The following is a 24,472-nucleotide window of genomic DNA, read 5'->3' as shown; positions in this document are numbered from 1 at the left end:
GGGTGTTGGCACACTGCTGTGAGAAGAGATCAGACAACACAGTAGAGTAGTAGAGTTGTCCACTCGATAGTACTTACTCACTAGTATCTGACTGTGTGTGTGTGTATCATTGTGTGCGTTGCAACACGCCAGAGATTTCCTCATTTCACTCCCAACTCGCAGCCAGGATCTCCTGTCCGGATTCAACGCCTGTCGGAGGTAAAATTTAAAAAGAAAGAGAATTCATTTACCAGAGAGAATGTATTGTGTGCTGAATGTCGCTCTTTCCACCCTTCTCTTGATGCTGTTGGTACACGTTTTACCGTTTGAGTTTTTTCAGGGGGCACGGGTGTCTGCCAAGTTTATTTAAACAAGAAAAACATTATCTGGTCATAATCCATCCCACTGGTTTTAGGAATAGGAAAAGGAAATGTCTTTTTTTAGAAGCGGTTGTTATTTTGGTTTTCTTTGGAATTTGGTACAATATTGTAACTATCAAAGAATGTAACAAGGATACAGGATCAGGATACAAACTAGTCATCATTGATTGAATATTGTATTGTAGCCTACGCACGGCACGGCACGAGTCCAGCGGTGCTAAACTCGCCGCGCCACCAGGCTTTATTTTCCACACGGAGGAAAGCGGTGCAAAGACAATGGAAGTGCGTGCGCCAGCCAGCCCAGCGTGCGTAATAGAACCTGAGCCCCTGCGCTTTGCCTTTTGAATATACAGTAGCCTACTCGACAAGTTTGTATCGCATTGAAGCTGGTTTCCATCGCAGTTGGCCTACACTTAGCAACGTGTCAGTTATGTTTGGGATTTGGAGGAAGAGAAATCATCGCATTTCGCATGCGTTCTGAATACGCGAGCGATGATATCTTCCTCCAAATCCCAATCTTTTGAGTCTGAGCCAACGAGCGTTGTGAAGTGAACGGAAACTGTGATATATGACCGCGTGATGTCGCCTGTGGCGCTGCTAGCTGGCAGTGCGTGAGGACATTGACATCATCATTTTTTTTTTTTTTTTTTTTTTTTTACTTCATGGTTAACTTGTCTTACCATGATGACTTTCGTGATAATATCAACTGTGGAAAACTTGTCTTACCATGATGACTTTCGGGATAATATCAACTGTGGAAAACGTACGAAAAAAACTAAATACAAATAAAAGTCGCCATGCATAATGGCATCATCATATTCACATTTGAAAACCTATCATTTTATCTGCTCCACATACTGTAGTCTGATTTCTCAAAATACTCCCAGCCCTGTCCCCTGCCCTGCCACACAACAATGTCTAATTTGATAGCTTGAAGAACCATTCAATGGAGGTGATGTCACCTCACGTTCTTTTTAGCAGGCCATATGTTGTTATAATATAGGCCTACTTGTGTTTTAGTTTAATCGAACTGTTAGTAGGCTAGTTCTACCACTTTTTGTGGTCACATGTTCAGATAGTGGTTTCTGATTGGCTTAAAACAGTGGTAAATCAGTCAACAACCTTGAGTTGGCTCATGGACCCCGCCCACTGTTGTGTTGCAGTTGATTTAAACTAAATAACCCTGCAAGTTACAACTGTGTTATCTTTCATTTATATAAAGCAATTTACCATTTGAGGTTTGTGGGTTGTTGGCTGATTTACCACTAAATCAACCCATTCCCTCTCATGGTAAATGGCTTACTTTTTTGGGACGGCACACTCGTTTTGGTTTGCTCAAAGGCAGTGACTGACACTGTCTGTGCCTGTGCAATGACAGCGAGGCCTTGAGGTTTGTGAGGTCGGTGGCGGTGCACAGCTTGCTTGAGCTGGGCTCTTAAGTGTTTGCGCTCGTTCACCTGGCCACTCGCTCGAGTATGCCTCACAAGTATCAAGATCTCAATGGGCGTCACTGTTCGAGGTGGCAAGCAAGCCGTGATGGATGGAATAGATTATCACGCCGTGACACAAAACGAGCACTCCCATTCACCCAACCTCAGTGGCAGCAACCATGCAAGGCACCAACGATTATGACATTTTGCATGACGATCAATTGTCACTCAAATAATTGCGATTAACGATTTAATTGTGTTTTTGTCGTTGACAATTTCATTTCTGTTTGGCTTTTAGGCTTTGAAGTTGCACATGGTAGATATGACACATAACCTAAATATACAAAGAAATTACTGACATATTTGACAACTTAATACTTAAAAAAGAGCATTGATAGTGGAAATAGCCAATCTACAAGCTCACAACGCCTCGCGACGCGTTGTGAGCTTGTAGATCTGCTATTTCCACTATTTCTTACTTTATAGAAAATATATGTACATTTTTCAAAATGGAAACGATTATGACAATTATGAAAAATAATCGTGATTATGTCAAATAATAACGACTAGACGATTATGTAATAATTGTGACAGCCCTAATCGGGCACAGTTAGTAGTGGTTCTCTCGGACTCTTTGACATGCAGCCAGGAGGGACTGGGAACCTTCCAATTCCCAAGTGCCAACTCTATCTCCTGATACAGCCTGTTGACACTTTCTATACTAGGCATATGCATTTGGGATGCTGTGTAATGAGAGCAAATCCTTAACACCACTGTGGATACCCCCTAGTACCTATGGTCCATAATTATGTTGTCTAAATGTACCTGTATTTCCCTCATTGGGTGCATGATTTCTTCTACACTTCAGTAAAGATGAAGACTATGCTTTCGCTACTCAGCTAAACAAAGATGGTCTTTGATTTTTAAAGCCTATTCTCCGCGCTGGTGAGACTCCTTTTGTGTGAAATCCAGTTTCTGGCCAGAAAATGAACTATATCCATTGGACAAAGTAAATTCGATTCACTCAATTATGCCACCTATGACAACCGGTCATTGTCATTTTTCGATTGGCCCGGAACAATGGGTGCCGTAATTGAGTGGATAAAAGGTTGTTTTTACAACCCCTGCCCAATTCGCGCACTTATGATAACAAAATTATTTTTCATTTTTGTTCTAACGACGGGAAATGGGGGTTGGTTAAGGTTAGCAACACCAATGTGTGTGCGTGCGTCCGTGCGTGCGTGTGTGAGAGAGAGAGAGAGAGGGAGAGAGAATATGCCAACTGATAAGGCCTGCAGTGATAAAAGCTACTGTGTGGCTCAAGGTCAGTAGGTTGACTTATCAACACAAGGTCAGATAAAGATGCTGTTACATAGAACCTAGCCTGGGCTAAAGGCTCTAACAGAGTCCAGGGTGAAGAGCTATTCAATTCACCTCATTGTAGTTTCCTAGCTATCACCTAGGCTTTGTTATGTATTTTTAGGTGATAGCTAGAAAACTACACTGCGGTGAAGTGAATAGCTCTTCACCCTGGACTCTGATAGAGGCTTTACTCATCTGCGAAGAGAAAAGCCTGTTTACGACCATAGGCTGAAACGGCATATAGAACGGTGCTACTTCCGCCGGGAGAATTTCACCGGATGTTTTTGTTTTTCAGTGTGGTGTATTCCCCGCTGGCGAATAAAACTGTTCTACTTCTCCCGACCCTTTGGTTGCGCTCGTAATAAACAATATCCATACAAAAACATGGATTGTGAGTCTGACAAAGTTACACCTAATGAGTTAACACCTAGTGAGTTAAGAGTTACAATCTATTTATTTTGTTTCGCTGGCGGATGTAAACAGACCTGCACTGCGTGACTTATCTTCCCTTAACCGCAGCACTTCAGTAATGCTGTTTACATCGCCTATTGTGGCCAGGGTGCATAAAACCTGTAATATAATGAGAAGCTGACGGGACAGAAGCAGCTGTCTATTAGTGAGCTGTATGATGCCAGGGTCAGGAAGCGGGCAGGGAGGATCTTCTCTGACCCCTCTCACCCTGGTAATGGTCTCTTTAAGAAGCTCCCCTCAGGAAGACGCTTCCGTGCCATAGGGACCAAGACCACTCGTCACCTGAATAGTTTTTTCCAGAGGGCCGTGTCCCTCCTCAATAAGGACCTCTCCACCACCCCCCGTTGCTTTTGTTAGCTAGTTTGTATTCAACTGTTTTTAAAGACTCTAATGATGCTTCACGTATATTATAGGTTTTAGTTTTTATTATATCATGTCTTGAGTGTATTGTCTTAGATGTGTTCTGTCTGTGTGTTTTTATCTGTGCTGTAACACCACAACAAATTCCTGTGTGTCCTTGTGACGCATTTGGCAACAAAGTGTTTCTGATTCTAATGTAATAGACAGGTGCTGCTGTTAGGGCTGTCACAATTATGACACTTTACATGATGATTAATTGTCACTCAAATAATTGCAATTAAAGATTTAATTGTGTGTTTGCGTTGACAAATACATTTCTGTTTGGCTTTGAAGTTGCACATAGCAGATAGGACAAGTCCTCCTGTCATGGCGGCCGGGCACATGTCCTCTTCAGGGAGCGGGACCCCCGTGTACAACTACGTAGATTCTTGTTGTTTTAGTTTTTAACCATGTGTTAGTAACAGAGTACAGACCGTGCCTGAAAAGAGTTTATGAGCCCCACAGGCCATGATGACACCTGCAGAGAGACAACAAACAGTGTGAGAGAGAACTTTGCACATCACAAAGATGTAAAGACTCATCGTCACCTCTATTCACATGATCATCACACTTTAAAAAGAGAGAGGAGAGAGAGGGAGGGTGCACAATAATCTGTGCTCAATTATCCATCTATACTATAATTTTGCGAATGTCTGTCTGAGTGAGTGTCTGTCTGTATGAAACAGCGTTTCTCCTCGGTGGCTGGAGCAATTGATCTGAAATCGCATCACCATCAGCATATGAACACACCTGACATAACTGTGAAGACGTTTGTCACTTTCACAAATCGTATGCTGTATAATAGCATTTTTATGGTGTATCTATATCTATTTAGCCTACAGTACCTTTTGTGACCACACATGTTAAGGGAGGGGCGCTGTTGTTCAGGCCATGCACAATCACACACAAACCCACACACACACACACGGGGGGGGGGGGGGGGGAGTGTGTGTGTGTGTGTGTGTGTGTGTGTGTGCAGGCGGGCGGGGGGGGGTTACCCATTAAACGCAACGGTTATTTCTTACATTGATGCTCCTACATATTATCATGCAAGCACCAGTTAAAGTTACTTTCCATCCCTCATATACTGTATGCACAGTGCACATCCCATAACCCACACACTGCACATCATTTTGGAGCTCATATCTTTGAACGGGTAAGGGCTAGTTTATAACAAAATAACAAAGCATACATGTCGTGTACACGCTCAGCTTTACAAATGGCGGCACGTGGCTCAGGGGTAGAGTTGCCGTCTTAGAACACGGAGGGTTCCTGAAGGGTTCCTTCCCAGTTTGATCCCAGGCTCCCCCAGAGTTGTTGTCCAAGAGTCCTTGTCTCCTTGAGCAATACTCTGAATCCCTATTTGCTCTCGGTGAGCAGGTTGGTGCCTTGCAAGGTTTCCTCCGCCATTGGTGTATGAATGTGTGTATGAATGTGTGTATGAATGGGTGAATGTAATGCACAATCTCTGCAAATCGCCTTGGATAAAAGGCACAATATATAAATGCAACATTTACTGCATTTACAAATGGATAAATGAACACTGAGGATATTACTTTGTAGAAAGACAGCCAGACAGACATGCAGGGAGAGCTCTCAGGTGAGAGAGGCTTTTTCATGCCTCCTCACATAGCCGTGATTCCTAAAGAGAAAAGAAAAGGGACAACATGACATCCAAGAGAGGGGAAGTGAGAAGCCTCTCAGGTGAGACTGACACAGATTCAGCTCCTCATATGACTGTGACAGTGTGACACAGATTTAGAACCTGCAACAACACATGACTGATTTTGTGTCACTCTGGGGGCTGTACTTGTGATGCATTCTCTCCTTTTTCTTAACACGATACACACCGTTAAAGCCAAACGCAATAACATTTGCATTAAAATTGTGTCCAAATGTGCATATCATCTTCACATTAAAGAAAAGGAATGCAGTAAGAGACACTGTATTTACAGTATTTTATCGGTTAATAGGTCACTGTTAAGTTGAGCCTATTGGAAACCCCATTTATAACAGACTAGTATACTGTATAGCTTTCAGATTTTAGTCAGCATTTAATTTAATTATTACATTGTTTTATAAATGATAATTACCAATATAGCATATGCCTGCTATATAATTATAAAATATGATGAACTTTTTATATAAAGAGAAAGATCGCTTTCTTAAAACGTGTACCTGACTTTTATTCAGCCTGGAGGAACCACGTTGTTTGAACAGGAAATGGGGACACAGACACAACCCCTTGCAAACATTGTTGTTAACTACTTTCGCTTTATTCTTTTTAGAAACATTTGAAAAAGAACAGGGTCTCACTTCCTCTACATGTATTGGACCAATCATGCAACAGTTTTGTGATAATGTGATTGATCTTTGCTTTTGGCTGGGTGGAACGAAGGCTGTTGCTAGCTGCTCACTGTAACCTTGTGGTTTAGCACACATGTGTGACTCATAACTCTAGAATGCTCCACTCCTCTCTCTCTCTCTCTCTCTCTCTCTCTCCCTTTCTGAGTTCATCCCTCCATTTTACTTCTTTCCATACACACCCTTCTTCTCTTCTCTTCTGTACTTGTACTGTACTATTCACGCTCCCTCCCTCCTGCTCTCCTTTGCCCTATCCCTAACTTCAAACACTCCTCCTCCTTGCCCATACGCTCCCCTTCTCTCCAACCATCTCTCTCTCTCCCTGTCTCTCCCTGTGTCAAGGAACACATGTGTCAAGGAACACATGAAAGTGTTACACTGTAATTTAAAAGTGATTCTCCTTGGATAAAACCTATTTTATATTAGTATTTTACTCTTCTCACATCAGACATATTCGGAAGAGCTGACCTGTCTCCCTTGCTCTTTCCTCTTTCCTTCTATCTCTATTCTTCCCTTTCCTGAAAACTACAAATGATGGGAGATTGTACAAAACATTATTTCCAACACTTTTTACACCTGTAAACATGTGATATGACAATAAAGTGTAGAGGTTGAATGCTATTCACTGGGCTGAGCTGTGTTCTATTGCAGACAGCACAATGTCTCCTGCACTTTTCCTGTGGGCATACTGTGCGTGTGAGCATGTTGTGTAGGTATATGTCGTTGCCTAGTCTGTGTGTATGGCCCATAAAGGATATGTTGGCTGGTTGCTGGACAGGAATGTAGTGGTGCTAATTTAGGAACAAAACATACCACTGAGAATAGGCAGCTGCCTTTGTAGTGCCTTGGAGGAACACGTGGACGTTTCTACATACCGTGCCGTCATAAAAAAAAATAAAAAAACTTGAACTTGGAGTTGGAGCACACATGTATGCAGCACACCGCCATCTCTCAACTCCACATTTTATACACAAGTGCAATTCTTAGTCTTAATTTAGCTCTGAGCTCTGAGAGTGGGTTAAACACATAAACACAGAGAAGGGAAGCACTGATCTGTCGCTCCCAGTATAACATATATTTTATTAAGGCGACACCGTTTCGACCCGCCTGGGTCTTCGTCAGGTCTGATCATCAGACCTGACTCAGACCCACACAGCTCTACACACACATGGAGACTCAGGGCATGACATTAAGGCTTCTCCTGTTGTCCGGGACAAGTATTAAATCCTCCCTAAGTTAATTAAAAATGTACTTGTAATGTAAACAAGTGGCTCTTGGTTTCACTTTTTCTGTGGCGCTTCTTGCAGCTTTGTGTTCTATCCATCCAGACTACGGACTGTCCATACTATGGAGTGGAGGGAGCAAGGGGGGGCATTACAGTCCATTTGTTATTTATTCCATTTCAATGTCTGACTCCTATAGGCTACATGTATTTAAGAAAGAAATTACTGTGAAATGTCTAATTTCTATCCTGACAAGTGACATTTGTGCCCGGACAAGTGAATGGGAAATGTACTTGTCAAAAAGACAAGTGCCTCAAAAAGTTAATGTCAAGTCCTGGAGCTACAGATCAGCTAGTGTGCAGACTACCCTTCTTCTCCATTTATGTATTTTTTGTTCAGCGCCAGTGGAATCCTTTGAGATGTGGGGAAATGCAGGTGTCCCAGCAGCAACAGCAGCAGACCATACTTTAAGAACTTCTGGCCACCTGCATGCATCACATGTACTGTATGTAGCTAGCTGCTAGGAATGTTGTTACTGTCATAGCATATCTGTGTTCCCTAATCCCAGGGCCACTTGCCCTGTTGTGGCTTGACAAAAAGTGCATGACATTTACTCTGGCCTTGTATTTTTAAGTCACTCTGGATAAGAGTATGGCAGATATTTAGCTGTTTGTTGTTCTGGAATTGGCACTGGTATTTAGGTTGTTGTGCAGCTTCATTGGTGAGCAGGGAGGTAAGAATTGAAAGGGTCTGTGCATGAGAAGGAAATACTAGATACACACAAGCAAGACTTCAGTCGAGGAAATGACCAGATTTAGGGGGGCATTAAAGAACAGATGAGAGACGAGAGGGTTGAAGGGGGAAAAAAGAGATGGAAGTGTGTCAGAAAAGAGGAGGGGAAAGGTGATGAGAGAGGGTATGAGGAGGTGATGTGAGAACAAACGTGAGCTTGGCAAACGAGGAATAGAGAAACAGGAAAGCTGATTTCAAACAAATGGCTCATTCTAACCAGGATTCTCATGGAGGGATCATGAAGAGAGAGAGACAGAGTGAAAGTTATACTGTCGAACAAAGACACAGAGTGGCAACGCGAGACGGAAGGAGAAAGAGACAGGCAGAGACGGGCAGAGAGGGGCATGACGGAGACGGAACAGTACCCTCTTTATCCATGGACTGAAGTGGGACCTGAGAAGTGGCACTGCTGGGAATGTATGGTAGTGGTGGTTCGGCCAAAGGGACTGAGTTTCCTACAGAACAGAGACTACACAAATACCTGATCTGAACCTGTGTAGAGCTAACATATATAACAGTGACAATATTTGGACAGCGTTATCCAATGGGTAAGAAACTTTGTTAAGGACATGAGGGCATGCCATAAATGGGACACTTGGTAAATGATCTTTTGCCTACAAACAAATGCAATCGGCCACTTTAACTCCTCTCACCCAAGGGCACATGGCTTTTGTCTCCTTTCACAACCATAAACACATTGGTATGAATATGCACCTTAAGGGGCTGGCCCTACTCCACCCTATGCTAACATTTACTTTACCATAATGTGATCTTCACTTTGGAATGAGAAGACCACGGATGTCCTTTCTTTCTCTTCTTTATTCTATTTTCTCTGTTGTGCATTATCATCCCTCACGTCGTTCTCCTCTGTCTGCTCTTTTGGTCTTTCTTTTGGTTCACATTGTTCTCTCTGTCTGCCTGTTGTGTTCCTTTCTCTGCCATTTCGGCTCTTTGCCTGTTTGATTGTCTTCCCTGCCATTTTGCCAATCTGTCCTCTCCTTTGCCTCTATCTCAAGGGTCTTCAACAGGTCTTCAACAGGGAGTCTGGGACCCCTAGGGGGTCCTCAGAGTTACTACAGGGGGTCCTCCAAATGTTTGTGTGATATAAACTTTTTTCTCCTTTTTTATATTAACCACTTGAACCCTAGTGTCCAAATTCTGAGAACCTGAGCCAAAAATAGCAGATCTACTCGTTGTGAGCTTGTAGATTTAGCTATTTTCGGCAAAAAGCTTTGGTGTAGAGGGGAAAAAGAGCAAGTTTATTAAGTATTGACAGTTCAAGTGGTTAAATATCTGAAAACACCAATTTACTTGAATCCAAAATACACTGATGATTGTGCTGTCAAACAATGAAACATTATGGAATTTATGAAAAGGTAGTGGGGGTCCCTGCTTCGTCTCTCTCTCTCTCTCAACTAGTCCTTGGCTTGAAAACGTCGAAGACCCTTGCTCTATCTCTTTCTCTCCCTAAGTTAGGTGATTTAAACTAGCCTTGAGCTGGCCTGTCTCCCATCTTCCACATTCCTCCGGGGTCCTCCTGGGTTGCTGTGGGCTCTCTCTCCCTTTCTCTTTATCTCTTTGCCAAACACCAAATGCCACCAACAGAGGAAACTGAAGACACCTTGTTTTAGTTACTCCTCGGTCCTCACTTTATTAGGATATGTTCTTTCATGGACTACTGCCAAACTAAAAAAATACTTATTGTCTCCACCAGCCGAAGGCTGAGGGGAGACTATGTTTTCCCCTCCGTCCGTCCGTCCGTCCGTGCGTCCGTGCGTCCGTGCGTCCGTGCGTCCGTGCGTGCGTCCTCGCAGTTTGTGAACACCTAATCTCAGTCGCCGTTGGCCCGGTCGCTGCCAAAGTGAGCACACACATTCCCTGGATGCCAATCTAGAACCTCTGCCCTAAATTTTTCAAATGGGCCTTTTCTAGCGCCAACTAGTGGCCGATGTTTGCTAAACACATTTCTGTGCACTACTCTTACAGATTTTGTCCAAAAATCCTACAAATCGGTAGGCAATATCTCGACAGTCATGTGATCGACACGGATCTGTCCGATTTTGCATATTCCATCCTGATTGGCTAAGATTGGCTTCCAAAGTTTGTGGGATTGAGCCGTTTTGAACAAATTGCCTCAAATCACAAACGCAAAGTGCAATTATCATGAAATCGCGCAAACACGTTCCCACTAGGCCGAGGAAGAAATGCCACTTAATTTTTTTTTTATCAGCCTCATGGTGGCGCTATAACAGCCCGATTTGTGGTTTTACCTATAACTCCACCGATCAGTTTCAAACTTTGTAAGCGCACTCCCTAGAGGCTAAGGATAAACCTTTGCCCTGCATTTTTCACATCAGCCTTTTATAGCGCCACCTTTGGGCCGACTTATGTAAAACACATTTTTGGATATTACTCCTTGAGATTTTATCCAAAAATCATGCAAATCGGTACACAGTATCTCTATAGTCATGTGATCAAGTCCGATCCATCTGATATTTCACATTCCATCCTGATTGGCTAATATTAGCTTCCAAAGTTTGCAGGATTGCTCAGTTTTTGAACAAAATGCCTCAAATCATCAACGCAGCTTGCGATTACCGTGACATTTGCCACACATATTCCCACTAGGTCAAGGAACAAATGCTACCTTTTTAACATTGTCCTGTTATAGCGCCACCAGCAGGTAGACTTTAGCAAAACACATTTTTGGAACACAATGCTTGAAATCATGCATGCAGCGTCCGATTGCCATGAAAGATCTAAGGTGAAGAACACATGCCACCCTTTTTACATTGGCCTATTATACAGTAGCACCACCAGGACGCACGGCCTGGTGGAGACCTGTGCTCGGAAGAGCACTGCTTCTAGTTTAGATATGCTTTCAGTTTCAAAGTAGGAACATGCTGGGTGGTCACTGAGAGGAATTTAGGACCGTATTAGAATGATGTCCACTGTCCTAAGCTGCTTTGACTAGATATTTACATATAGATATTTCCATAATGCAGTTGGGGTGTGTTCGTGTTACTTGCAGAAAGAGTTACTCCGGCCTTTATAGTATTCTTTCTTTTAACTAGAAATACTGTTCCTACGAAACAGTCTGGGCTCGCTCGTAAAGAGATATGAGTCCCTGATGTTCCCTAACGTGACTATATTCTACAGCGTGCTAACTGTAATGTGAAGCTCAACCAATACTCCAGCTAACGCCACACCCAAATGTTTTTCTGGGAGTTCCAATTTCCAATTGCACCTCAATGGCTAATGGCCCAGCCTTTATTACTGCCATGGCGGAACTTGATGAATAAATAAATAATGAAGATAACATAGTGTTCTCGCCTTTCAGGCAAGCCCAAAATTAAACACAACTCAAAGCACTTACAACATAGTAATAAGAAACGGTACTATCTTGGGTATGACCATGGATCTTATTTGCATCCTCCCATCTTTCTTCATTGCTGCATCCCATATTCAACACATGTCCAACTAGAAGCAGTGCTCTTCCGAGCACAGGTCTCCACCAGGCCACACAAATCGGCCTGTTATAGCGCCACCATGAGGCTGATTTAAAAAATGTGGGGCAGAGGTTCTGAATTAGCATCCAGGGAGTGTGTGTGCTCAGTTTGGCAGCGATCGGGCCAACGGCGCCGGAGATTAGCTGGTAACAACCAGGCCACACAAATCGGCCTGTTATAGCGCCACCATGAGGCTGATTTGAAAAATGTGGGGCAGAGGTTCTAGATTGGCATCCAGGGAGTGTGTGTGCTCAGTTTGGCAGCGATCGGGCCAACGGTGACTGAGATTAGCTGTTCACAAACTGCGAGGACGCACGGACGGACGCACGCACGGACGCACGGACGGACGGACGGACGGAGGGGAAAACATACTCTCCCTCAGCCTTCGGCTGGTGGAGACAATGATGCAGAAATACCAGAAACATGTGAAATGTTTGTGCTGTGCCCAACTGGCTACTAGTTCTAGTAGGCAGTTGTGCCACATGCCTCTGTCATTTACACATTTTTTGTGTGCCAGAAAATGTTCACGTCTGTGCACCTCCGGAACATTCCGTTTGTCAGTGTGAAATGGGTGTGTTTTCCCTTTCTATTTGTATTTCACTTAAGTGCTATAAGTGGAAAATCACTGGTCTGTTATTAAAGGCATGCTTTCCTCCCTACGCCCCATGTTACTGCATGTGCTGAAGGATACAGCAAACAGCAGGGGCGTCACAAGGGGGGAGTGGGACTGAGTTACTTGGGCCCAAGGTGGAGGGGCCCTAGTAACTTTAGCTATTGAAAAATAGCAGATATACAAGCTCACAGCGCGGCACCGAGTGCCGCGCTGCGAGCTTGTAGATTGAATATATATATTGGGTAATATATTGGGTATATTTTTGAAAAGTCATGAAAATCTGTGAAAATCTGTGAATATGTATTTTTTAAGCAAACATTTGTAACTGAAATGTTGCTTCCGGGGGGTCCCTGGAACAAAATATTTTGAGATGGTGGTCCGTGGCCAAATACATATCTTGGGGGTCCTTGACTTGAAAAAGTTTGAGCACCACTGACATGGAAACATAGGTTTCCTGCACACATTTTCACGATAAAAAATAAATAAATAGCAGATATACAAGCTCACAGCACGGCACCGAGTGCCGCGCTGCGAGCTTGTATATCTGCTATTTTTCAATAGTTAACATTCATGGGGGGCCCACAGTGAATCCTTGTACCCAGGGCCCAGAATTAGATGTGACGCCCCTGGCAAACAGCATAGCTTTTGGCATGGCATGTAGCCTGAGCAACTGTCCTGACGCTGTCATGAACCTGAACTGGTCATACTGGAGGATGATATGATATCAAAGAGTCCTATAGTCAGTTTCAAGTGGAAACGCAGAGAAAAAAACCTGAAGTATCCTTTCTTTAGTAATAACATAAAAGCAACTTTTAACGTCATAAGCCACTCTCATAATACTTTCTGAGGGCAACAGCGCCCAATTCCCCATTGGCTACACTTATGATAACATTAACGACAGAAATAGCCGTGGAATGCTGAAAGCTCACTAATAACATTTTCATTGATTTTACCACTGGTTGTCCACAAATGGTTTATTGTACTGTGAGGGCAGGGGAAGACAACAAAACCTCTACTGTCTCGCGACAAGACAAAAAGTGTGACTGTCAAATGGGTCCATAAGAAAAGGAAGAGTAATTCAGACTTAAAGTCCCTTTTGTTGTTTTGTTTATCAGCAATATTACCCTGTCAACAGATAAACGTTCTTCCATTTAGCCCCTACTAGACCACACCAGTTCCCTCCCTTCTATGCAACATCAGATCTCAGAGAGAGACCACTCTGTGGTCATTTCTCTGCCCCGCTCTTTAAAAAAAAAAGGTTTTCTTTCTCTTTTATACTATCCCTGTGTCTCTCTGTCTATACCATACATGGGCAACTGGCGGCCCGGGGGCCACATGCGGCCCCCACCTTCACTTAGGGCATGTTCTCACCCAAAGTCCGCTTAAAAGGTCCGGATCAGGGACCAAATGTTTACATTGTTGCATTTTGAATTTGGTCCGGTTAGCGTTCACACGGGACTTTTGTTAAAAGAACCAAATATGTAAACAACTGACACGTGGTCATACAGGTGGCTGTTGATCTATTGACAGAATAGGCTATTCCTATGGAAAATTACTTCACTGCCTATTCCAATTAATTTTGTGTTATTAATCACAGCCGCTTCCTATATCTCTTTTTTTAAAAGAAGCGAAACCCGCATTTCAGGCAGTAATTAGCGATGGATGGGTGGAGGAATCTCTCTCTCTTTCTATCTCTATCTCTCTCTCTCTCTCTCTCTCTCTCAAAACATAGCCTGTATAAAGCCTTCTCCTTGATTCATTTAACAATAAATAGCGCAAGAACACGAGAACATAATATAAGCATCCCCGTTTCCACATCAAATCTCTCTCTGTCTGTCTCTTTCTTTCTTTACAAGCAAGTGAAGCAACAGGTCCGTAATGATATTTCCTATCCTTATCAGGTTGGAAATGTGAAGCTAAATGAATAAATAACCTAAATAAAAACAATAAAATAATGTATAATCCCAAATGTTGAATCTATATGCGTATGAGCCATAACTTTATATGCGGTGGCGCATGCTTAAAAAGAACATATTAATGTAACGGGATGCTAACCCACATCTCTCCTCATTTAGCCATGAAACATAACAGCCGTGCATCAGACACTCGGACAGTGTTGTAAGCTTTTAAATCCGTTATTTTTGTGCACCGCACCCGATGACATGGACATACTGCCGTCCCAGCAACAACGTGAAGAGTTTGACTCGTGCACGCCCGTCCTCAGGGAACAGCGAGAGAGCGAAAATCCTAATGCCTCGAAAGAAAAGCCAAGTTTGACTTTATTTTGTGTTATGGTCGTTTGGATGGAGGTTGTGCGCGCAGCGCGCCCGCCGCGCCGCCTCCTCCTCCTGTGTTATACACAAGATGGTGACCTTACTTTTATTTGTGACTGTATTTGTGTCAAAATAAACAATGATCACCGTGTTCGGAGAGCGACCCCTGGAGTCACCGCACACGATGGGTCACCAGTTTCCATGTAACCTCGCAGTTTCCATGTAGCTAACAAGACACCGCAGCGCTTGCTCACAGGGAGAGGAGATGATACAATTATTAACGTGTAGCCTACTGCAGGTCATGAAGACATATCAGCGGTCGGGTCATATCAATAATGATTCCCGTAAGAAATTCATGCTTTTAGAACTAATTATTAATCCAGCTTCACAACTGCAGTTAACAAAGATTGATGAGTGTAGTCTCTTGTAGCCGAAGTTACAATTGCTTCACGAGTAGTTTATTATTTTTTCCATATTGTTTTTCAATGAACAACACACAATGCAGAATGTAGTAGGCTGATCAGACATAAGTTTGGTCCTCTATAAAGTCCGGCTCCGTTCACACCAGCAGAGGACCGGACCATGGTCCGTTTGGAAGGGGACCGAGTCCTGCCTTTTCAAGAGGACCATGGTCCGGACCCAGGGTTGTTAGGGTTACTTTTAAAAAGGAATCCCCTACAGTTACAAGTTACTTGCAAAGAAAATGTAGTCAGTAACGTAATTTGATTATCACAATGTAAAAAGTAACTACTTGTTACTTTCAGTTACTTTTGGATTACTGTTTAGCAAAACTCTCTAATAAAAAAAAACACGTTTTTTCCATTGATAACTAGACAAGAATATTGAGCCAATGAAATTAGGAAAAGGACAACAGAATTTTACTTAAGCGAAGTGGCAGCACTATACGCTGATTCAACTTGATTATTTTATTGTTTGGCGTTATAACTTATTTGTAAAATTGATGAGGGCAAGGGGAGAATGTAATCCAACATGTAACCCCCATCATTCAGATCCGTTACTGTAATCCAGATTACACATTTTAAAATGTAACCTGAGACTTTACAAGTTACCGTTTTTTTGTAATCTGATTACGTAATCCCGTTACATGTAATCCGTTACTTAACAACCCTGACCGGACCAAACAAAGGGACCATGGTCCCTTTGCACGTTCACACCAGCGGACCAAAGGAGAAAGAGGACCATGGTCCCTTTTAAGCGGACCAAATAACCCTGGTGTGAACGCCCCCTTAATGCGGCCCGCAGGTTAATACTGGAATACTGAATATATTATTGATTTCAGCTGTTACAATTCCAAACATGACCTGCTTTAATTCCATCAGTCTATATTAGTAGCTTATTGACTAGTATAGTAGTATTAAAATGTAATTTTTTTATGTCCAATGTATTTGTATTTAAGTTCATAAATTTAACATGAGTAGCCTATATAACTAAATGCGTTTGAAATTAAATCAAAATGTTACATTTTAGGATTCCAATTAAAAAAAATAACAAAAACAAATTCAGGAATCCAATTCAAAAGAAGCAAAAATAGCAGATCTACAAGCTCAAAACGCATCGCAGCGCGATGCGTTTTGAGCTTGTAGATCTGCTATTTTTGCTTCTTTTGTATGAGATACTAGAATGACAAAGTAGGACGTAGCAATATGCAACGTGGCCCTCTGGAGTGAAGGTGGAAATATAGTGGCCCTCGCCATCATCAAAGTTGCCCACCCCTGGTCTATACTATACATTCAATGCATGTCCCTGCAGGGGTTGACACTAAGGTCTCAGTCAGAGGCACTTGCCCGTCAGGCAAGTACAGGTCAGGTTCTACTTGCCTGAAAAGTAAATCATGATGATATACATTTTGAATTACCGTTCATTTTAACACTCCCCCCCCTCCCCCCCCCCCCCCTCTTTACTTGCACATTCTGGGGCTGTGCGGTATGGACATGCCTCAATATCTATGCCAAATATCTCAATAGCTAATACAATATCTTATTTTAATACCACAGACATTTTGTGTTGTGTCTATAGTGAACTAAAGACACTTGCTTTCCCACTCATGCGCACCTGACCATCAGGCAACCTGAAGCATACTCCACTTGCCCGAACATTTTATTTACTTGCCAGTTGCCACGGTGTCAACCCCTGTACCTGTATGAGTGTTCAACAGAGGATGTTGCCTCATGCCTCTGTTGACTCTTGGCTGGTACAAGCCAGCCTAGCATACACTATCACGCAAACACAAACGCTCCTATCAATCTGTTCCACTGGGACTGGACTGGAGATAATGTTATTTTCTCCTGCGTTAATATGACCAGAGTCTTGTTTGTATGGGCTGTCCATCCACCACAGTCAATGCCTTAATCTGAAGTATGCGATGCATTGGTGGACACTAAAGCCATGGCTGTTTAGATACGGGGTATAACTTATATGATATCCACTCATTGTTGCACCGGTGTGTTTCTATAAGTGGGGTCTTTATAGTTTGCGTCAAATTACAGGGAGAGATTAATGGTAAATGGTCTAGTTATAGTAATTGTAGAAACAGATATCCACTTCTTATGTTGGCAGATCCTTCCTAATTTTCGGTTTCAGCTGGCCTGCACTGCACATGCAAAATCACGTTTGGGTCATAAGAAGAAAATAATGTAGTCAACTAAGGAAATAATAACTGGCCTAATCCTGTTGTTTTGCACTTTTCTAATAACACAGCACACAAACATTAGCTCATTCTAAGTTTACGGCCGTAGAGCCCGGAGATTTCTCTATGTCTTTCACTGCCGGCTTCTACTACCTGTTAACGTGGGCGCTCATCCAGTTCCCATCGTGCGTGATCGGACACTGCTATGCATCGTGTGTTCGCGTATTCCATCAGCTTCTCAAATCCGTTGAAACTTTTTCAATTGATCAATCCGTTCTCCATCTGTAAGCCGCGGAGTTTATACAGAAAGCTAACGGGCCAAAATAGACGACGGACCATCAGCTTCCGGTTCAAGGGCTCAATGATAAGTGGTCCGCTCAATAATGTGTCCGTGTAGAAACCGATCACGGAGCATTAGTTCCGGCCTATTTTAGTTCCGCTTCGATAAAACATTTTTTTTTAATTAAAGCTTATTAAATCTCCAGGTTCTACGGGCATGGCAGAGAAGGGGTACAAAGGGGTATTTTTTTTGGCAGCAAAATTGTTAAGAGCAGACAAAATCTGTAAATAAGAACGATGATTCAGATGTTCAAGGAGTGCTGCATAAAACAAAGCTTTTTTTTTAAAACACTAGTGAGAAGGGAAACAAGAGTGCAAGCAGAAATGAAAGTGCTGATGGATGGTTTAACAGGCTGTTGATAAAACGTTGTGCTTTCTTGATTGCAGATCATTTCACTTCTTTTATGATATACCGGTATACAGTAAGAGAATCAATGTCATGTTGTCCTTTTTCGTGTATTTATGTTATACGCCTCTGTTTTTCCCCAGGTAAAACAGCCTGACGTTTGAAGATGTTGAAGATCTGCGCATTGGTGGTGATGACAGCGGGTGAGTCCTACAAAGATGATCATAATTAAAAGAGCAATAATTAATGACTGTCTTTTGACAGGACGTTGTTATCGTTTCCCCATGTAAAGGTCAGGGCATGCTGGGCCAGACTTAGTAATTAGAGTAATTAGAGAGGTCACAGTTTTTTGTCAAGTCCAGGTGTTGCTACAAACACCAACACTAGCTGCTCTAGGGACGCAATTTCAATGTGTGTGTGTGTGTGTGTGTGTGTGTGTGTGTGTGTGTGTGTGTGTGTGTGTGTGTGTGTGTGTGTGTGTGTGTGTGTGTGTGTGTGTGTGTGTGTGTGTGTGTGTGTGTGTGTGTGTGTGTGTGTGTGTGTGTGTGTGTGTGTGTGTGTGTGTGTGTGTGCGCGCATGTGAAAGGTTATAGATAAACCTGGTGTCCATTTGGTGTCATTCCAGTCTGCAGAGCAAGGTGTTCCACAAAGTAGAATATCAAGCTATTTTTTAAATTGTGATCAAAAGTAAATAAATAATAATGACCTCCCTGACTTGACTGATCGTCAAATCCAAAGTACTTTGAAAGTGCAGGAAGCAACTCCAATGCAAACATTTCCAGTGAATGGGTGTTTAAATGTTCTGAGGTAACTTTCTCACTTTCTGATGTTTTGCAGTTGTGTCGCTGGTGTCTGCCGCGGAGGAGCAGACCGATAAACGTAAGGCTGCATCTTGTTTCATTCATAAATAACTGTTTGCTTTTAATAGTGGGTCTAAGAGAGTAAAGCCCTTTGCACACAGGACAGTTGCGTTTTTTTCGTTTGCTGCATGAATAAAACGCATTGGATTTGGCGTGCAATGCTGTGCGGAATCGGCGCTGCGGATCCCAAAAGGAGTCATAAAAAGGAGTGATGAGTGTTTTACCGCATGCGACAAGACGCACGAATCGAACTGGGTTCGATCGAGAAAAAGACGCACGGCCGTAGCCACTCGTCGCACGGCCAATTCGGATCCGGTGTGCATGAGGTCGTAGAGAATCATTGTTTTCTTTTTAAAAAGTGAAATTGTCCGTTTTATCCGTACGGATAAACGCGCCTGTGTGCAAAGGGCTTTAGAGTGTACATGCAGAGGAAACGTTTGATCATTAGCCATGGAAAAAATGCTAAAGTGGTCTGATATAGCGTACTTTGTACATTGTTTTAATATAATGTTTAAAGTCTACACATTCTCACTCTCAATCAGTGCTATAGTGAGGGGTTTGGGGCAACATCTGACCATCGACTTTGACCTCACAGGAGCTCTGAGATCACTTTTGAACTGTCCCAGTGGTCCCGCCACAAGTGCCTGTCTCACTCCCAACTTGAAATAGGTTGACGACATGAAACACAGGAAAAAACGCTGGGGATGGTTAAGGTTAAGGTTAGGCACATGCTTATCGTTAGGTTTAAGGATGCGGGACGTTAAGGTTAGTCATAGGGAATGGATTGTTATGGTTAGGTTTAAGGGTGGGGGGTGAGGGAGGTTAAGGTACAGTCATAGGGGATGGGTGGTTACGGTTAGGGTTAGCAGTGGGAGACGGGTTAGTCAAGGTGTCCTCGTCTATATGTTCCTTTTCGGGGCGTCCCGTCATGCCAAACGTCTGACAAGATGGTCAAATCCAGCCCGACTCATCACCCATTTGCCGTAAGAGGTGTGAGAATTACAATTCCCCTTTTGTTGGGGCCTACTGGCAGCTGACGAGAAGAAGAAAAAACAACTGCCTAATGAAATAAAATGCTCCTTTGTTAAAGTTAGTGTTAACTAAACGGCGGCTCCGTTTTGACTTGGCCTGCAGTGATCAGCTGGTGGGATACTGTCAATCATTACTTTGGGACTTTGGAAATCAAACTAGGCCACACGCATTCATCTCAGTTTGAACTGCTTGTTTCAGTCCGCATGTTTGTTTGTGTGACCTAATTGACTAATTCTTCTCCTGTATTAACTTACCCTGTTCTTGTGTTTGCAGCAGTGGAAGAGGATCCATTTACCTTTGGTAATTTATTTGTTTTGTTTTCTATTTAATATTGAGTTATTTAATCATTGTACCTCAAAAATAGTAGTGTAATAATAATGGTAACTGCATGTGGCAAGGATTGTTATGTTGAATAGAAACTGTAGTGGTGAGGAACACCACTTTATGCAACTTTATGTAACGTTTTACACTATACCAGAAAAAATATATAGTTTTATCTTTATTTCATCTCTGTTTGTCCTCGCCACTGTATTAGAATCATAAATGTATGTTTTCTAATAAGACATAAATTTAGCAATTCATTCAACTAAGTAATAATGCCTGATTTATACTTGGTTGCACTCTGTGTCGCACACTGAAAATGGGCGGGTTTCCCAAAGCGATTTTAGCCCATCGTAGCTCACGCATGGTCGTCGTGTTTAGATGGGTATAAATCACCCTTAATACATTCTACACTGAAATACGCAATATTAATTTGGTAACTGTTCTCTTTTTTTATTGCAGACTACTACAGACTTCGTGTTGGAGGCCTGATCCTAGCCGCAGTCCTTTGTCTCATTGGCATCACCATCCTATTCAGTAAGGACGCATACTGTACATAATATTATCATTGGCCAGAAACCTTATATCTCTGTTTTGAATCTTTTAGTTTTTTCGTAACGTATGACAGTGTTAAGCAAAAGTAGTGAAAGTAGCCCATGAACAAACCCAATATTTCACTTTGCGGTGCGTTGTGAGCTTGTAGATCTGCAATTTTAAAAATAATTGAACTTTTTTTAAGATTATTTTAAATGTTTAATTGAAAAAGCGGCACAGGCGGACATCCAGACAGATCACCATAGATATGGTCATAAAAAAGTACACAGACAAGAAAGACGGGTACAACAGGTCCTCTGACAATGGGTATTTTATAGCCGCGTGGGGCATGGATTCCCAACTTTCATCGTTCCCGACCTGCACGTTCCCTGAGGGCTTCGTTCTAGTCAACCAAATTGGTCAAATCAACAGTGTATCCCACTTAAAAATTAGTATCTGTTAACGCATAATAAGTTTGCGTTATCATTGTCTTCTTGACATCTAATCTTAAATGTTAATTATGAAACTGGTATAATTGCAAAAGTAAACACAAGATTGTGCTACACCATCTTACTAGCACTGATGTGCTGATCCTGCATGCAACTGCTGCACACCAGTGCCAATATCTCACAGTACAGCACTCCCTCTTGTGTTATGCCTCATTTTGCAGAAGTTCAGTAGTTAACATAAGCTTGCATCCACTCTCCCCCTTTTCCAGGTGGTCACTGCAGGTGCAAATTCAACCAGAACAAGAGGTAAGAACTTCATACAGTCAACTCACTTTAACCAGATTTGTTTAATGAACAGTAATTTTAAATACATATTTGTATTTAAGATCAGGCCTATACAATTATTTATGTAATATGCAATAAGCTATTAAGGTTTAAAGTTTAAGTTCAGAGAGATAACTATTAGACCATAGTCACACTCACCTCCTCACTCTCTTCTTCTTTTCCTGTTTCTACAGAAGGAGGACAGAAAGCAATGCTCAGCAGATGCTCAGTGAACAAGGTACCTTCGCCTTCTATGCTGGGAAATTGATGCTGGGAAATTGATTTAAGATTAGTTCACAATGACTGCAGGCATTGGCAGATTTAGCCTCCAGATGTATTCATTTATTATAACATGGAGGCGTAATAGTACTTACAATTAAGTAGTATAACGCACCCGAATTAGAGCTGAGTTAGGGAAAAACTAAATAACGGTGCTAAGCTCTTTCTTGGGCGTTTAGGAAAACATTTGCATTACGATTAACCTTCCCACGAATGTATATGACACACACACAAATAGAGTAGAACGTGTATATAGTGCATGATGCAATTCATAACATACTGTCCCTCTGAGAATTATCTGTCTTGTCTGTTCCATAATGGTATCAAAACAACATAGATGGGAGAAAGGAAACATGAATCACTTCTCTTGCTTGTGTATTTGATGGTATAAGTGGGGGACTACGAAAGTATTTAACCCAAAAGATAATCACAATAAATGAATAAATGTATTCAAGTAGTAACCTTCTGGAACTCTCTTTGTCTACAGCCCGTGCCAGCGAGTGCTAAGAACCCAACTAGAACACACGACTCCCTGGATCCACCACATCTAATCTAATACATGACATTGAGAGAGAGGAGCTGGATTTGTGTTCTGCAGTAAGAGATGCTTTTGTTCTGTGTGAGACAGGAGGTAGTCTAGTGTGTACACACAATGAGGTGTGGCTTCTTTATACCTGGTTACCTAAACCCTATCCCTATAGACACCTTCTCCCTGTACTCACTCTATACATGTACAGTATGCACAAACACACACATAAACACACGTGTACACAAACATGCCCACCGATCTAACGATTTGTAATCCAATGTCCATTGTGTTCAAATCAGGACGGGGTTCAAATAATTAGCAAGTCAATGCCAATTCAAGAGGTTTTGTATAAAGTTAAAATAAATGTAATATCTCTTTGAGCAAATGTGTTTGCTCGTGTTTGCATAGGTTTGCTTTGATAACGTTTCCATATCCTGTTAAAAGCAATTGAGAACTGAGAATTAATAACAAAGAGAACTGCAGATTTTATATTGTTTTTTGTTTTGTTTTTAAGTTTGAATTCAAAGTGAGCCTAAAGCCTGATACAAACATATTACCAAAAAAAAAGATGTACTTTGTGATGTGGCCTCATCTTTGTTCCAGTGCCTCACGTACACTGCTGTCTGTATCTTTGAGAAACAATTTAAATGAAACACTGATGTAGATATTAGGCTGCTTACTGTGTAACCCATTGTCAATGGATCAATGTCAAAATAAATACGTCTAAACAGCCAAATATTACTAGCATAGCAAAATGATGATTTACGATAATCTGTTAATGTTAACATACTGTAACCTAAGATAATTTTACACAGTAAGATAATTGACTGCACTGGTTAGAAGTAAAGAGTCTGTTTTGTTTTTGTTACTATAAAAGAACCAACTACTGGAAACATGTTTGGCTTGTGGTCTGCTTCTTGAGTTACATTACTTTCAGTCACTCTGTCACAGAAAGAGAATGCTTGTATTTCATTGTGCTTAAAGGACAACTTTAGTTTTTTACAACAAGGGTTCATATTTTAGATTGTAATTAAAGAATATAAAAGATGGGTGTTCAAATTATTTCATTTACTTCTTTCTATTGTTTTAGAGATTCTTATTTCAGTGGTTGGGGGCATGCGTACAAGTGGCTAAATATGTAATTTTACACAGATTAAGCTCATTCCCAAGATACAACGCAACTTTCATGGTTGGATGTGACTTATGGGGGCTAGAAGTGTTACTGTAAATAGCAATAAAGAAACTGCTGGCTTATTGTGTATAAAAAGACATATTTAGCCACTTGTACGCATGCCCCCATGCGTACGCATGCCCCACATTTTAGCACGGTAAAAGCGATAAAACAATAGAACAAAGCAAATGAAAACATTTTAACACTAACTTTTTCTTTTCTCTAATTACAATCTAAAATATGAACCCTTGTTGTAAAAAAACAAAGTTGTCCTTTAACCACTTTAGCCCTATTTTATACTTTGTCATATGATGGTGTTGTGCAAAAATAATAGCTGCAAGCTCAACACATCACTTCTAACTGTGAGTTTGTAGATTGTCTATTTTTTTATGTATTTAAATGTGACCACTTTAGTCTATTATGATGCCCATATACCCAGAATAGGGATGCTAGTGGTTAAAGTGTATGTGTGTGCGAGTGCACGCATTATAGCCTAACAACCTTTCACAACTGAAATATGTGAAAATATATGAAATGTATAGGCTACTATTCTATCACAGTACTATGGATAATCCGCAGTGAAACAGAAATTCCTTGTGCACAGTGCATGACAAAGGCCAATGTTCCAGAAAAGCCCTGATGACATCTAGTGGATACTCCATATTATTGCAGTGAGATGAGATCTTGTAAGACATAATGTACCAAATGTTGACCTCTTTAGGGCCTACTGTAGTTGTCACTGACCGTCTAGTTAGTAGTTCTTTCTGAGGCAGCTACGGTCCTTCAACATGTGCAACACAGCTTGCTACAGATGTTCTAGGACAGTAATCTCTCAAGACAGACTCT

At 41.8% G+C, this 24,472-nt stretch overlaps 1 protein-coding gene across 1 annotated transcript; it reads left to right on the top strand.

Moving 5' to 3' along the window:
* fxyd3 (FXYD domain containing ion transport regulator 3) lies at positions 1 to 23,350 on the top strand. Its single transcript, XM_080744983.1, has 8 exons — positions 1 to 198; positions 18,271 to 18,330; positions 18,965 to 19,006; positions 20,293 to 20,319; positions 20,803 to 20,877; positions 21,593 to 21,629; positions 21,842 to 21,885; positions 22,414 to 23,350. The coding sequence occupies exons 2-8, from the start codon at positions 18,294 to 18,296 to the stop codon at positions 22,431 to 22,433; spliced, it is 282 nt and encodes a 93-aa protein (XP_080601109.1). The 5' UTR covers positions 1 to 198; positions 18,271 to 18,293; the 3' UTR covers positions 22,434 to 23,350.
* The last annotated feature ends 1,122 nt before the right edge of the window (positions 23,351 to 24,472 follow it).

The sequence above is a fragment of the Nannobrachium achirus genome (genome assembly GCF_963921795.1).
Source record: "Nannobrachium achirus genome assembly, chromosome: 2".
NCBI classification, from domain to species: domain Eukaryota; kingdom Metazoa; phylum Chordata; class Actinopteri; order Myctophiformes; family Myctophidae; genus Nannobrachium; species Nannobrachium achirus.
Note: the sequence above shows the minus strand (reverse complement) of the source record. Positions and strands in the feature narration are given on the sequence as shown.